This window comes from Denticeps clupeoides, chromosome 3 (genome assembly GCF_900700375.1).
Source record: "Denticeps clupeoides chromosome 3, fDenClu1.1, whole genome shotgun sequence".
In the NCBI taxonomy this organism is placed as follows: Eukaryota; Metazoa; Chordata; class Actinopteri; order Clupeiformes; family Denticipitidae; genus Denticeps; species Denticeps clupeoides.
This window is the reverse complement of record NC_041709.1, coordinates 11631399-11645784: the sequence shown is the minus strand read 5'-3', so window position 1 is coordinate 11645784 and position 14386 is coordinate 11631399. Positions and strand designations below refer to the sequence as shown.

General features: G+C 43.6%; 1 protein-coding gene across 4 annotated transcripts in view; it reads left to right on the top strand.

Annotated features, from left to right (window-relative positions):
- The window catches only part of zmiz2 (zinc finger, MIZ-type containing 2), a 24205-nt gene extending 9819 nt beyond the window's left edge, over positions 1–14386 (top strand). For 2 of the 4 annotated variants that reach the window (XM_028971115.1, XM_028971116.1), the window contains exons 2-19: positions 2289–2394; positions 3939–4053; positions 4160–4353; positions 5049–5232; positions 5879–6100; positions 6240–6434; positions 6645–6749; positions 6984–7152; positions 7261–7402; positions 7702–7912; positions 8011–8116; positions 8237–8394; positions 9421–9488; positions 9631–9699; positions 9907–10151; positions 10286–10458; positions 11721–11918; positions 11995–14386. In XM_028971115.1, coding sequence (XP_028826948.1) covers positions 2345–2394; positions 3939–4053; positions 4160–4353; positions 5049–5232; positions 5879–6100; positions 6240–6434; positions 6645–6749; positions 6984–7152; positions 7261–7402; positions 7702–7912; positions 8011–8116; positions 8237–8394; positions 9421–9488; positions 9631–9699; positions 9907–10151; positions 10286–10458; positions 11721–11918; positions 11995–12102 — 2712 coding nt within the window. In that variant the 5' untranslated portion in view covers positions 2289–2344 and the 3' untranslated portion in view covers positions 12103–14386. Of the gene's footprint in view, positions 1–1859; positions 2053–2288; positions 2395–3938; positions 4054–4159; positions 4354–5048; positions 5233–5878; positions 6101–6239; positions 6435–6644; positions 6750–6983; positions 7153–7260; positions 7403–7701; positions 7913–8010; positions 8117–8236; positions 8395–9420; positions 9489–9630; positions 9700–9906; positions 10152–10285; positions 10459–11720; positions 11919–11994 lie in introns of those variants that run through there. The other 2 variants (XM_028971117.1, XM_028971118.1) reach the window with 2 other exon arrangements.

Genomic DNA, 14386 nt, shown 5'->3' with positions numbered 1-14386 from the left:
GAATGAGGAGACGGTTCCGTCTGCTGGTGGGCCCCACCGCATCCATCTTTTCCACGCACTCTTGCGCAAACCCCACTAATTTCACTCAAAATCCACAACCTTTTTTTTTTTTTTTGCCTACACAGCCACTTTTAATTCCAAAATTTTGATGCAAGCCCTCATTATAAGTTTTGTACGTTGCTGCCCAAGGGCTTCAGCTACACCAGGAGGGGTGTAGCTCCCATTTTCGAGGCCACTGCTTTGCCCTCCAAACACACAACGTCCTCAGAGAGCTGAATGTGCAGTTCGCAGCGCTGACGTGCAGGGAATTCTCCACGCTATCAGAAATCCGAGGAGAGCGACTTTTTCTCCACGCTCCGCCCGCAACCTGCTCCGCCGTCCCGGTCATCCCAGCCGGGTCCGGCGGCCCCTGCCAGAACCTTCTACCTGCACCAGGATGGAGCGCCTCGAGGTGTAGCTGTCTGGTGTGCGGGTCGGTAAATCCGAGGAGGGGCCGGGCAGTGTGGGCCATGTGCTGCTGGGGGAAGTGAAAGAGAGCAGAGAGACAGACAGAGAGGAGAGGAGAGGAGAGGGAGAACGGCGTGTTCTGTCATTCCAGAGCAGGAACAGTTTGTCCTGTTAACCGTTGCCACACACACACACACACACACACACACACACACACACCCTGAAGTAAAGGGATGCTGGAGTGTCTAGCACAAATCTCATAAATAAGAGCCAGCGCTTAAAAAGAGTCTGTTTATTTGTTTCTGGGTGTTTCCTTTTCCAGTCACGTCTGTTGAGCATGTGTTGAGCAACCACACACACACACACACACACACACACACACACCAGTTACTCTGCCTACTCTGTTTACTGGCATCTGCTCATGTGTGGCAGTGACTGCTTTGTGTATAGCAGTGACTCTTGTCTTGGCTCGGCGCTGCCCGTGTGTATGTGTGGTCCTTGTGGGTATGCACATGGGTGTGTGTGTGTGTGATGGAGGAGGAGGGCCTGGAAGCCAAGAGGATTGTATGCGATCGTGTAGTGGGTCAATTACGCTAATTTTGACGGACACCCCGTTCACGGAATGATCACTCTTTCGTCCGTGGTAGCCAAATTATGGTTAATTGCTTCAGAATAAAAAAAGAAAAAAAAAAAAAAAAAATTCAAGTGTGTCTGTGCTGCTACGAAACAACTGAAACAAAAGGTGCAAATGTGTCCTGGCTCAGTTTCATCACCCGCTTTTCCCCCGTCTCTCCACTACACCCCCGTCTGTCTTCTCATTATCCATGTAGGTGTCCTCCTCTTTGACAAACTCTCCTCGCTCGCCCCCGCCCCTCATCCATCAGTCTTTTCAAGCTGTGGGGTGTCTGACCTAAATCTGTGAGGAGCAAGAGGAAAATGCAGAGAAGAAGGACCGAAGGCGGGGTGGGGAGTGAAGGGAGGGGCGACGAGCGCCGATGCTGGCAGTAAATTAGCATGCCTGTTAATGGATCTTACCCTCGAGAAGAGAGGCAGACAGACATTTAACAAGGGGGAGGGAAGGGTGACACTAACTGGGGTTTTTTTTTTTTTTTTTTTTAGTAGATGGGAGAGTCGTGTTCATTATTAATCGCCTTTGAGTATTTGAATTCAAACACGGGCGTACAGGGACCCGCGCAAAGAGCCGTGGTGACCGCGACGGCCCTGTATTTTGCTCCCAGGTCGTTTTGAATTATTGATGAAGGCTGAAGGAATCATCTCTGGAGCGACTCTCTTTAAAACCGTGGCCGCCATGAGCACCTCCCGCTCTTCCACATCACATTTTCTTCTTTTGAAATCAAAGAACTATAAATAGCAGCAGCCCATCTCCCCCCCCCCCCCCCCCCCCCCCCCCTCCTCCTCATCGGCAGGAATCTGCACCAGGCAGACTCTAGCGCCGTTGTCCACAAACACATTAAACATGGAGCAGGGGCTGCTCACTCTGCTCACGGCAGCCCTTTGTCTTGGACTCCGTGGAGCACATTCCCATCCCGACGCGAGCTGAACGCCTGTGATTAGGCTTCGAGAAAAGCAATTTTGCTGAGAATGGTCAGGTTCTTTATGTTCATCACACTCTGGCAGGTCATTTCTCAACGGTGTGAGCCATCAAGTGACTGGTCAGGGGGAACCGACCATAGAAATGATTGAAAAATGCAGCCTTTTGGTGCACTGGTTGAACACAGTAGTGGATTTTTGTTCTGTAGTGTTTCTTTAACCCTTAAACTGCTGCCAGGGTGTGAGGGACAATCACTCCGGGTTTTTAACAGCCTTTCTCTTGTTCTCAGACTGCCTGCCAGGTTGAGGAGATTTGGGGTTCCCTGCTGACCCCCACGTTCGTCAGATGAACCCAATCAACTCCATGAAACCTGCCCTGCCTCCGACGCCACATAGGTAATTATTGTTAAAGAGCTTCTGCTGTTTGCTCAGTTCCTGTTTTACTAGAACTCTTGCGTCACTGCAGCGCCTGTTTTTTTCCTCATTTCAATATTTATTTAAATGTCGTGCTTTCATAAATGTCACATTAGTCAAAGCCAGTGCTTTTCCAAGATCTATTTATTTCCAACATGAGGTCTGAATGCATCTACTTTATCATCTTCATTCATCCTGCTGAAAAGACTTGTGCTGAATGTGGCTTTTTTTTATGAATTACTTGAATGCCCTTGAGCACAGACCTCAGAGTATGAGACTAAAAGAGAAAATACGGCATTTAGAGGGGAAAAAAAGTGGGACTTCAGTTTGTCTGCTAAACAGATCTTCATGTTTATCACAGTTGAACATGAAACAGGACTTCCTATTGACTCTGATTGGTCTATACTAAGGTTTTTGAACTAGCCAGTCATTCCATCTATGGTGTTCTTGCTTGATTTCTTCCCTGTACCGATTGGGCAGCTAAGGTGGGTAGGTCAAGGAACCATGGTTTCCTGTTTCAGAGAGGGGCTTCCGGTGGTTTGAAGAGCGGAACTTGGGGAAAACCTCAGCCTTATGTGGAATGTTCAGTGCATGATGCTCGCCTGCATGTTTACATCTCATGTTGCAGCCGTACATCAACACTGTTTGAGGACTAATCACTGGAGTCATTGTTGAGCTTTCTGTGAATTCAGACACATGCATGCTGTGGGCTGTTTTCAAGGAGCACGCAACAGGTTAAACTGGAAATCTGTACATACATTGTTTAGTTGTTATGATGACAGTGATGTATCGTTTGCAATACTGGCATTATATATTCTTGGATGGTTTAATTTGGATTATTGCAGTAATCAAAATGTTATCAGTCTGCTGTTCCCATGCATTGGGGTTCCCCAGGGATCTGTTGTTGGACCCACTTATTTAGTTTGGTAATTATGTGAATGATTACATAGAGATTATCTTTTCCTCCCTGCAGCAATTTTTCTCATAGGAATTATGCGTTTGATAGATGGGGTGACGAGTTTTTTTTTTTTTTTTTTTTGCCTTATTATATAAATAAATAGAAATCTGGCTTGATCCAGTTACCCAAAAAGGGTTTGCTTGCTCTCTCTCTCTCTCCATCTCCCTCTCTCCCACACACAAATGAACACTTACACACTCATCCCCTCTCCCTTGGCTCAGCTAGTCTTGCCTGTCTCTAAGTGACTGTGGAGTCACCATGGTAACATTATGTTGAGTGCCTCAAGAGCATGTAGCTATGGCATATTTAAGTCACAAAGATTCTCTTTTTCCTCGCTCTCACTCATATTCATTGTGTACACTATGTGCTGAAAACTAATGCATACTTGTACACAATCAGGCAGTATATGGGCTCTGTGATGTGGTGGTTCTTTAAATGCACGCCGGTCGGGAGTTAAGGGTCTGTTCGCTGCTCACAGTGCTTTGGTAGGAGTACAAAGAGGAGCATTTTCAAGGGAGCCTTTGATAAGTAATGATCCTAATATTGGCTCTCTGGCTCTCCCTCACAGTGACGGTTCTTACCCATATGATCCTGTCCTCTGGCAGCAAGGCACCAATCAGCCAGCAGGCTCCCTCTCCGTGGTAACCACAGTGTGGGGGGTGACCAATCCTTCGCCCAGCCAGGTAGTGGCCATTTACAAAAAATATCAACACACATAATCTCATTTTTGAATGCCAAATTGCACCACCATACTGATTTTAAAAACATTTTTACTGTTTAATTCTGCAGGTATTTGGTGCTCCTATGGGTCCGGGCGGAAACTCAGCTGGTGGTCACATGATGCCTGGAAACAGCCCCGGCATGAACTCTCCACAGTTTATGGGTCAGCAGGGCTATACTGAGCCAAACAAGGGATACATGCAGCAGGGCATGTATGGCCGCCCGGGTGGAGGTTATCCAGCAGGACCCGGCTATGGGGGCAGGTGAGAGGCTTTGTATTTGTACTGCACACAGCAGAAAGGCAGAATGTGAACACATGGGGGAATGCTTTCTTTGGGGAGTTTGCAGTGGTGAGTGACAACAGCAGTTTTGGTGTCTGTCACATGAATTTGCCTCCCACTGTTGGGCACTCAGCGCGTCGTGTGATGTCAGAGCAGCCTGCCAGCGTCACGGCGGTGGTGTTTATTTAAACATGGTGTCAGTGTGCGGTGTGTCAGCGAGGGAGTCCCGCCCCGGCACTGACTCATACACACGCAGTTTCTCCTCTCTTCCACTGTCTCTTCCCTCAGGACTGATTTGCATAGCAATGCAGAGTTTTTTTTTTTTTTTTTTTTTTTCTTGCCGTGTCCAACATGGCAATTCTACGTTCGTTTGACAGTCACGAGCAAATGTCTTTGCTTACTGTCACCTACTGTCATTTCTTCTAATGAATTCTTTATAGTAAATAGTTTAATGGCAGTGGAATTCATGGTATGCTAATAATGTTTTGTCTCTATTCACTAGATGTTAAAACATGACTGTTGAGGGTTTTTTTTCTATTTGCCATGAGTAATGTTTTTGGAAGTGACCAGGCTTATTAGTGCACCAGCTCTCATGACTATTTTAATATTCAAATTGGCAACTGATTAGTTTTGTTGTATCTGGTGTAGTTTAAAGATTTTTTTAAAACCCTTTTTAGCTACCCCAATAATGGTGGAGGATCGATGGGCATGCCTCCCCACGGTGTCAGACCTCCAACAGACTTCACCCAGGCTGCCGCAGCAGCAGCGGTGGCAGCGGCCGCCGCCACAGCAACTGCCACCGCCACGGCAACGGTCGCTGCGATACAGGAAAAGCAGAATCAGGAGATGAACTATGGGCCAGTAAGTGACCAAGCTTGTTAAGACTCCATTTCTGGTCCAAGTTGACACGTGGATTACTTAAGGCCACCCACAGATGCGAGGTAAACTCAGAAATGAAAAGTGAGGTGATAAGCTGACATACATTTAATTATGTGAAATGTTATCTCTTGGGTGTGTGGTTATTGTCTGGCTTCCATCCTCATGAAATTTAACTAATGGTATTTAACTAATCTAATCAATACCACACATGGAGTAGCTGTATATCATACTGAGGCTAGTTTCACCCCCCAGTGCCTTGGTTTTGTAACACAGTGAATGTTGTTTTGATGAACAAAGAGCCAAGACCACTGCACTCAAACTCACTGCCACATGGAGATGTGAGTTTGTGCTCACGCTGCCATCTTATGGCCAACAAATGGTAAATGCAGCCAAGCTGAAGTTCATCCCAGAGCAATGGTTTTAATTACTTCTCTTTTTTCCCCCACTACGACCTCTTTTAATAGGACTTTTTATGTTGTGGCTGTCTGATTAGCTCTAGACACTACATCATAGCCACTATTTTCAGGCCTAACTTTTTTCCATTCCCCAATTTAAGTCAGGATTGTTTTGTCAACATCTCCAGGCTTGCCTCATTTATGTAAAATATATGTTAAATTCTCTCCTACAGATGGGTGGGGCTTCCTCTTACAACACCCACTTTCTGTCTCATTCCGGGCCACGGGGCCCCTCTGGCATGGCCCCTAGTGGAATGGTTGGTAATCGGCCACCATCCATGGGGCCCATGTACGCACCACAGGGCCAGCGGATGCCCCAGCACCCTGGGTACCAAGGAGGGCAACAGGGGCCACCCAGACACCAGCAGGGGCTCAAACGTCCTTATAACGCTGATGTAAGACATGCTCTGATGTCAGAAATGATTACGTATTGTTTAGTTTGTCCTGTGTGAAGGCTATATATGGTCACTTGACTATTAGTATGTGTTTTCAATAGTCAGTTTTGGCCAAACATTGTTGTCCATTGCTCTACAGGGCTTCCCAGGGCAGCAGTGTGGTCCTGCTATGGCTGGTGGTGGCCCATATCCAGGTCAACCCATGCAGTACCACGGTCCTGGACCCCAGCGCTCAGCTCCGTCACCATCCTACCCTTCGCACAGAATGCCCATCCAGCCAAGCAATATGGGCCAGTATCCTGCAGGACCAGGAAACCCCGGGCAATACTATAAGGCATGTTTCATTCAGCACAGAAAACACACACATGGTTATTTTCTTTTTAACTGCGGGCACAAAATGTTATATGATTTGAATGAGTCAATTCAGATAAAGTTGGTGAACTGGGACATAGCATTTTGAATTTCAACATGACAAAAGTAAATTGTGTAACATGCCCTTTAGACACGCCTGTGTCAGTGTTGTAATGATTGATTTCCTTCACAGACAGAGCAGTTCAACGGGCAGGGCAACACCCATGGTGGTCTGCCATCAGGGGTCACTGGAGGTGGTGGACCCTACAACACCTTCACTCAAGCTGTTGTTAATGGGGTATGGTTTAACTATTGTTTTCATAAAGTAAAAAAAAAAATCAAACCACAGCTTGAAAATAACATAGTACTTATTAATTTCAGAAATATTACCTAATTACTGTTGCTAGATTAATTTCTTGTTTGATCTCACTTGTTAATTATGACTGTATGAGTCTTGGCAGAGTCTTCTGGTTCTATTTATGCAAAGTCTGCTGTTTTGGGCTCAACCTTAATGAATCTCTTTCGTTCCCAGCCCGGGCGAGCGATGCCAGGCTACCCAAGCTCGCCACTCCCAGGTAACCCGACTCCTCCTATGACTCCCGGGAGCTCTATGCCTCCATACATGTCACCTGGCCAGGATGTCAAATCGCCCTTCCTCCCTGACATCAAACCAAACATCAATTCACTGCAGCCCCCTACAGGTGAAGCTTGCCACATCTGTACAACTCTAAAACACACAGCTACAATGAAGGTTTGGGGGATGAACAGAAATTCAGATTAATATGTTGATACCTTTCCCCACCCTGAAGGTAACCCTAGTGATGACTTGCGCCTGACTTTCCCGGTACGGGACGGCGTAGTGTTGGAACCTTTCCGCCTGGAACACAACCTGGCAGTCAGCAACCATGTCTTCCAGCTTCGCGATTCTGTCTACAAAACACTCATGATGAGGTTAGACCCTTGTTTATATGCCATGTTTCCTCTACACTCTTACTCCATTTTTATCATTGGTACCTTTTGTGAGGTTTGTAATGAGGTAGAAATCTGGTCAGTAGACTTGGCAAGACAAAACCTGCCATTGTTTCCTTGAAAAAGACATGACCCGGGCTGCTCTAGTGGGCAGTTGTCACTGTAATTACTGAAGTCACCCAGGTTAAAGGTGTGCTAGCTTATCTGTATCTGTCTGCCAAGGATTGGAATTTTGTCTAATGTATGTAATGTTCCTAATGTACTTTTTGTTTTGGGATTAGGCCAGATTTAGAGCTCCAGTTTAAATGCTACCACCATGAGGATCGACAGATGAACACTAACTGGCCGGCATCAGTGCAGGTGAGCGTCAATGCCACGCCCCTCACCATCGAGCGTGGTGACAACAAGACTTCCCACAAGCCCCTGTATCTGAAGCACGTTTGCCAGCCTGGACGGAACACCATTCAGATCACAGTCACCGCCTGTTGTTGTGTAAGTCCATCTGCAACATCTTTGTCTCCTAATGTTTCTGCCCCCCTCCATACTGCTCACTCTTTTTACATTTTTTTTTTCCTTTATTTGTCCTGCAGTCCCACCTGTTTGTGCTGCAGCTGGTCCACCGGCCGTCAGTGCGCTCTGTGCTCCAGGGTCTGATGAAGAAACGTCTGCTGCCAGCAGAGCACTGCGTCACAAAGAGTGAGCTGCGCTGACTGCATGGCACACACACCCCCTAATAACAAACACAGACAGCTTGCTGAGGCTCGTTTGGTGGGTTACTGTACTCATCTGCCCTTATTTTTTCCCCTCACACTCAAGTCAAAAGGAATTTTAGCAGTGGCACGATCCCAGGAACGCCAGGTTTGAATGGGGAGGATGGAGTGGAGCAAACAGCCATTAAGGTCTCTCTCAAGTGTCCAATCACATTCCGTCGTATCCAGCTACCGGCCAGAGGTCATGACTGCAGACACATACAGGTGAGCATTTGGTTTAAGTTTGTCAGTGGATCAGGTGGGCAAATGATTTTTGAATTAAACTATTTAATCTTTTTTTTTTTGATTAATCATAACTATTCGTTTTCTTCCTGGTTTGATTCCAGTCTTGATTATTCCAACTTGCTGTATCAATTAATACATTCTAATTTACATATCTGAATAAAATAAAATGCTATATAAGTAGTATAATAAAATATAGGTGTTCAATTTAACAAAAAATGTTATTTTTATTACATTTTTTGCACTGTTGAAACTCCATATTTGTTTTGCGTTGACGTATTTTTTTTATTCAAAGCATTCTACTCTTTGCTCCAACCCTACTAAACAACTGATTGGAGTTGCTGACTAGCTGTAGCCAATGAGAGCACAGCACAGGGCAGGGGATGGGGGCTCACAAGTCAGAAAGTTGTGAACAGTACAGCGGTCCGACAACTTTGAAAGTCATGTAGTCCGATTTTAGCGTTCAGCTGCTCAACTTTTTATACTGCTGAGTATTTCTTCTATATTTGGGTGAAACGCGTGAAAAAGTGTAACCTGAAAAGAAGCTCACATTTTTCAGCTTTTAGGAAAACCAAAGGACTTTGTAAAATGCCGCCACTGCAGTTCTACAGCAGATGTGTAATAAGGAATTACAGATGCCTGTGAGGTCCGTTTCTGAAAATAAAAAAGCAAGAGAAAGGGTCTGCCTGGTCTTTCAAGAGATTTGGGTTATTATGGAAGAGTGAGAAAAAAATATCCTGATAAATTATATCTTAACATAATATTCTTTCCTTGGTAATATGTCATAGTGGAAAAGCGGAGCGAGAGAATGCTGTGTCTGCTTATTTAGACTTTGTTTGCAGTTTTCAGCATTTTTAAATGCTAGAAAGATTTTAGACAAAATGACTCACAAGCTTGTTAATTCTCCTATTCCTACTTTCTGAGCTCACAGTTCACATTTCATATTCATGTTTAAGCAATTTCCTTCATGATTAACAAGGTTTTCTGATTCTATGTTTCTGTTTTCAGTGCTTTGACTTGGAGTCATACCTTCAGCTCAACTGTGAGAGGGGTACCTGGCGCTGTCCGGTGTGCAAGTAAGACAACTTTTGCATACATTCCATCCTCCCCTACAGTGCTGTAGAGCACTGGCCTACTAGCACCATGCACAGAAAATATTGAGTAGAGTTCTAGAACTAAAAGCAGACTAAAATTCATGTTACTTTTTTTATAACACAGTAAAACAGCCTTATTGGAAGGATTGGAAGTGGACCAGTACATGCTGGGCATTCTTGTCTACATCCAGAAGTAAGTTTGCATACATTTCATTTTAGTTTAGATTGTAATTTGAAAGGTTCATCCACAATTCTTAATATCTTTCTGCAATAAACATCAATCTTAATGCTTCTCATTCTGGAGGGATTCCGCTGCATAATTTAATTGCTCACTTGCGAATCAGTGGCCTAATCCTTTTTATTTGACCGCATCTCCTGCCTTGATCCTCTCTTGCCACAGCTCAGATTATGAGGAGATCACCATTGACCCCGTGTGCAGCTGGAAACCTGTCCCTGTGAAACCGGACCTGCACATTAAAGAGGATCCTGATGGCCCTGCTCTGAAACGCTGTCGCACGCTCAGTCCCAGTCATATGATCCTGCCCAGTGTCATGGAGATGATTGCAGCACTGGGTCCAGCCTCTTCGCCCTACCAGTCTTTACCACAGGGTGGCAGTAGCAGCACACCAGACTATCCAAGTCAAGGTTTGTAATTGAATTAACCTATTATGTTTCAAATTACATATTATGTTTCAAACTGCAAGAGCGTCAGGTAATTGGGAGCATATTCATGTTTATGTGAAGTACTTCTGTCAAGCTCTGACGCTATCGTCCTTCAGCAGGTTCAGGTTACTCCAGTCAGCCGAGCTTTTCAGACTTTCCCAATGCTCCTGGAACTCCAAACACCCTGGGAGAGTTTGCCTCTGGACCACCACCCCTTTCCTATCAGTCTGACCTCCCCAGTGGGCTTCTGACCCCTGATAAACCCTCTGGTCATCCAATGTCTGGACAGGTCAGTGCAGAAATTCCTAAAGCTTCGCATTGAAACGCAGACGAAAGACCAGCAAAGAAAGAAAGAAAGAAAAAAGAACTGTCAGCTTCATTATGTAAACTACAGACTCAGTGAAGAGTTTATAATTAGCTCTCAAACTAATTAAGTGGGAGAGGCAGCCATGCATAATGTGGTGACAGTGAGTGCAGTGTTTACACTGTGATGAACTGAGTTGCCACAAACAGGTAGGTTTACAAGTCAGATGCAGGTGGGATGTGCTTGCCTTTGTGTGATGCCAGAATCTTACAGTAATAAATTAACTTAAGTATAATATAGCAATTAGCCAACATTTTAGCTTTAATATTTGTTAAAATTTTATCGATTTATCTACTAAATGGAATTTGAAAAGATAATTTTTGAAAACAAAATAACATATTTTGGAGAGAAAAAAGTTATTGAAATCTGATTGACATGTGAATGCTCCAGCACCTCCGCAGCTGTGTCTCCTTTTAAAAGTAATCTAAATTACAGCTTATGGTCTATGCCGGAACCTGATGGGGTTCATTTTACTCTGGCTCAGGCTTGCATGAACTCTGAGAAAGAAACACTGTCTTAAAATATTTTATTTTTTATTTTATTTTTTTATGTAAACATCAAAGCAAACATCACATTGATCTGAATGTATGTAAATTAAGGTTCATAAGGATTTCTGTCGTCCCCCTATACCCTGTGGCCTGTGTACATTTGATAGCTTTTCAGCAAGTTCTGGGAGGTCCAATTGCTGCTGACTGTCGATTGCAGCTGTTGGCTGTTCTAAGCTGTGACATTTAAACATGCATATCCTCCCTGCTCCCTTACAGTCTTAAACATATTCACACCCTCATTTTTATTCTTGGCACATTTACAGGTTTTAAGAACTCCTTTTTATCCTTAAAGGTCATAACAGGAAATGTTTTTTTTTATTCTGTCTGTGCCAAACATTGTGGTTGGTAAATGGTGGTGTTGACGTCCTTTTCATGAATGCCCCCTCAACTTCTATAGGCCGCTGTACAAATTGTCTCGCCTGTCTCCTCCTCATTAGCATTTAAAGCTACACACACCAAAACAGCGAGTCCTGGGGAAATCTCATTGTGTGGAAAGAGACTTCAGATACTGAACAATTCATGTCAGAGGACTGCTTTATTTTTATTTAAACAGACTTTTATTATAACTTTTGTTCTGGATAATATATCTAATCATAGGAATAACCTCTTGAGATCGTTGTTCTTGTTGTTCCCAATCAGATTCCCCATACGGGTCGCATGGACCCCTCCCATGCTGACCTGCAGCAGCCGCCACCACAGGCCATGCACAGCAGTTCAAATCTGGGAGGGCAAGGAGTGCCATTGCACTCGCGCAACCCCACACAGAACCCCAGACTGCACACAGACAACTCATTTGGACTGGGAGGGCCAGGAGATGTGGTGGAACCAGCACTAGATGTGAGTAACTACGTTTTTATAGATTGGAAATACTTTTTTGTCTAGGGTATTTGATTAATTTTATTTTTCTCTTTAGCTGCTCCCAGAGCTTACAAATCCAGATGAGCTCCTATCCTACCTGGGTCCACCTGACCTTCCCAACAACAGCAATGATGACCTTCTCTCTCTGTTTGAGAGCAACTAGATTTCATATATCGCCACCAGAGAAAGCACCGTCCTCAGCATCCTCACTGGCATAAATGACACCATGTTGCTGGGGGAGGCCTGTTTTTAAGTGTTTTGACTGCATTATTCCCTTGAACTTAAAATGGATAGATGAAGGGAAGCTACAAAAGAACAATTTTGAAAATGGAAAGAAATAACAGCACTGCTGCTTGCCTACATATGAACTAATGTTTGAGTTTAATTATTTTTAAAACAAATTTCCTTGACCAACAATGTCTAAATGCATCTTTAGGAAAGCACCTCACCTGAAGCCTCAAGTTCTGTCTTAACATCTTAACAACTGGAACATTTTCACGTTGCAATTTTGCATAAAATTTGTAAGGATTCTTCTTTCATAAAAAAAAAAAAAAGTAGCTGACCGTTGTGTTGCTGCCCTGGCTGAAGGGGCTTCATACTACTTTTCACATTTTAGTAATAATTTATAAATGGAGAAACTCTGTTTGAAGTGGCTGTTGAATGTGCAACATTAACCTCTGTGACACCTCCCCAACCTCAACACAGTAACACTCAACCACAAATAAAATACTCCTTCCTGTCACAAAGCCATAATTATATGTGCTGTTATTGGGGTCCGGGTTAATCTTTGACCCACATTAAAAATAACTCACTTGTACTTGACATTTCAATCAAAGCAACAAAAACTGTCTATATCAAATTCTGAAATGACCTTCATACCAAACCCACACTGAAGCAAGTTCATTGTTTAAGCAGTTACTATGCACAGGCCTGTTCTAAGCGTGCCAGGCAAAATCTGGCCCAATCTGACAAGACTATAGAACTCGGCCCATCACGACCTATGACTGAATGACAGCGTCTAGCAATTGTAGTGGGTTGATGAGAAGCACATGCCTCCATATACACCCTGTATTTTGCATACAGACCGGCTCTCCACTCCCAATGGTCTACTTTCTCACTTCTTTCCCTCTTTTAGTCTTTTAACAACTTAGTCTTCCAACTCTGTTGTTTTCACTCCAGTGCCTGGAGATGGACCAGAGCTAAAGGAAGGCCTCAGGCTCCACATAAACTCATCAGACCTGTCAATCACACCTTTGAATTATTTTACTATATTTTCTGTGAAAATGCTTGGCTCTTCTGGATTTGAACTTGACAAGCCACTCTTCCAGTAGTGCAATGTGGGAGGAGTAAATGTGCATGGCATACTGGATTTCAACCTGGATGTGACTGTTGCATGCAGATTTGGGCATTAACCCTCCTCCACCTTAATGTTGTTAATTTAGATGGATGGATGATTGGGAGACAGCTCAGTTGTTGGTGACAATGGCCAGTGAGATTCTATCTGTTCTAATGATTCAGTCCCAGTTATACTAGGGCAGGTTATGACAGAAAGCTGCAATCAAACACGCATTTACTTAATATAAGGTTATCAGAGTCTCAAATTTGCTCATTGTTAAATCCTAATTTCCTATAAAAAATTTTTTTTTAAATAGGACTGACAGACATTTCAAACTAAGGATGTGACCCTTTTTAATGATGGTGGGTGATTCATGTCCTTGAGTGGCCAGTTAATGTTAACAAGAGTAAAACGAATCTGACGAAAAGCTCCATTGTAGAATAACATGTATAGAACAATTGTTGCCTAGCTTCAACCCACCATGACACCCATCCATAGTGTCCGACATGATCCCCGCTTACTTTTTTACTTTTCACCTTTTCTTTTATATATATATATATATATATATAAAAAGAGTGTCTGGGGAGAGGAGTGGGGTCAAATATTCAGTTTCCTGTCTTGTCTGACTTCATTATTTATGATTGTTCTCTTGGCACCACCAGCTAGGCTATGTGCAGTGTATAAGATTTCGGGCCATCAGGAGTCAATGGACGTGCAATTTTTGTTCTTTCTTTCTTTTTTTCGTGTGTGTGTATTATACAATTTATCATGAATTATGTAATTATCGTTATTATAATAATTATAAAGATACGTGGTGGATCTGTATGCATCTCTCTTATCTGTGTTTAATGGCAAAGTTTATGAATTTGTTATAAAATGAATCAAATGATTTATTTCTTGAGATCTGTGACCTGAGGCCTCTCTACTGCGAGAGCGGAAGACCATCACCCGGTCACGCGTGTTCAACTCTTTCAGATGTTTTACTTTTGTTCTGTGTTGGTGCAACTATACGTTTTGACAACTGAATTAAACCTGTAAAGTTAATCTTTTTTTTTTTCTAAAGATGTGAAATATTTACATTATGTTTTATAAGTAAAAAGCTAAGCCCTAA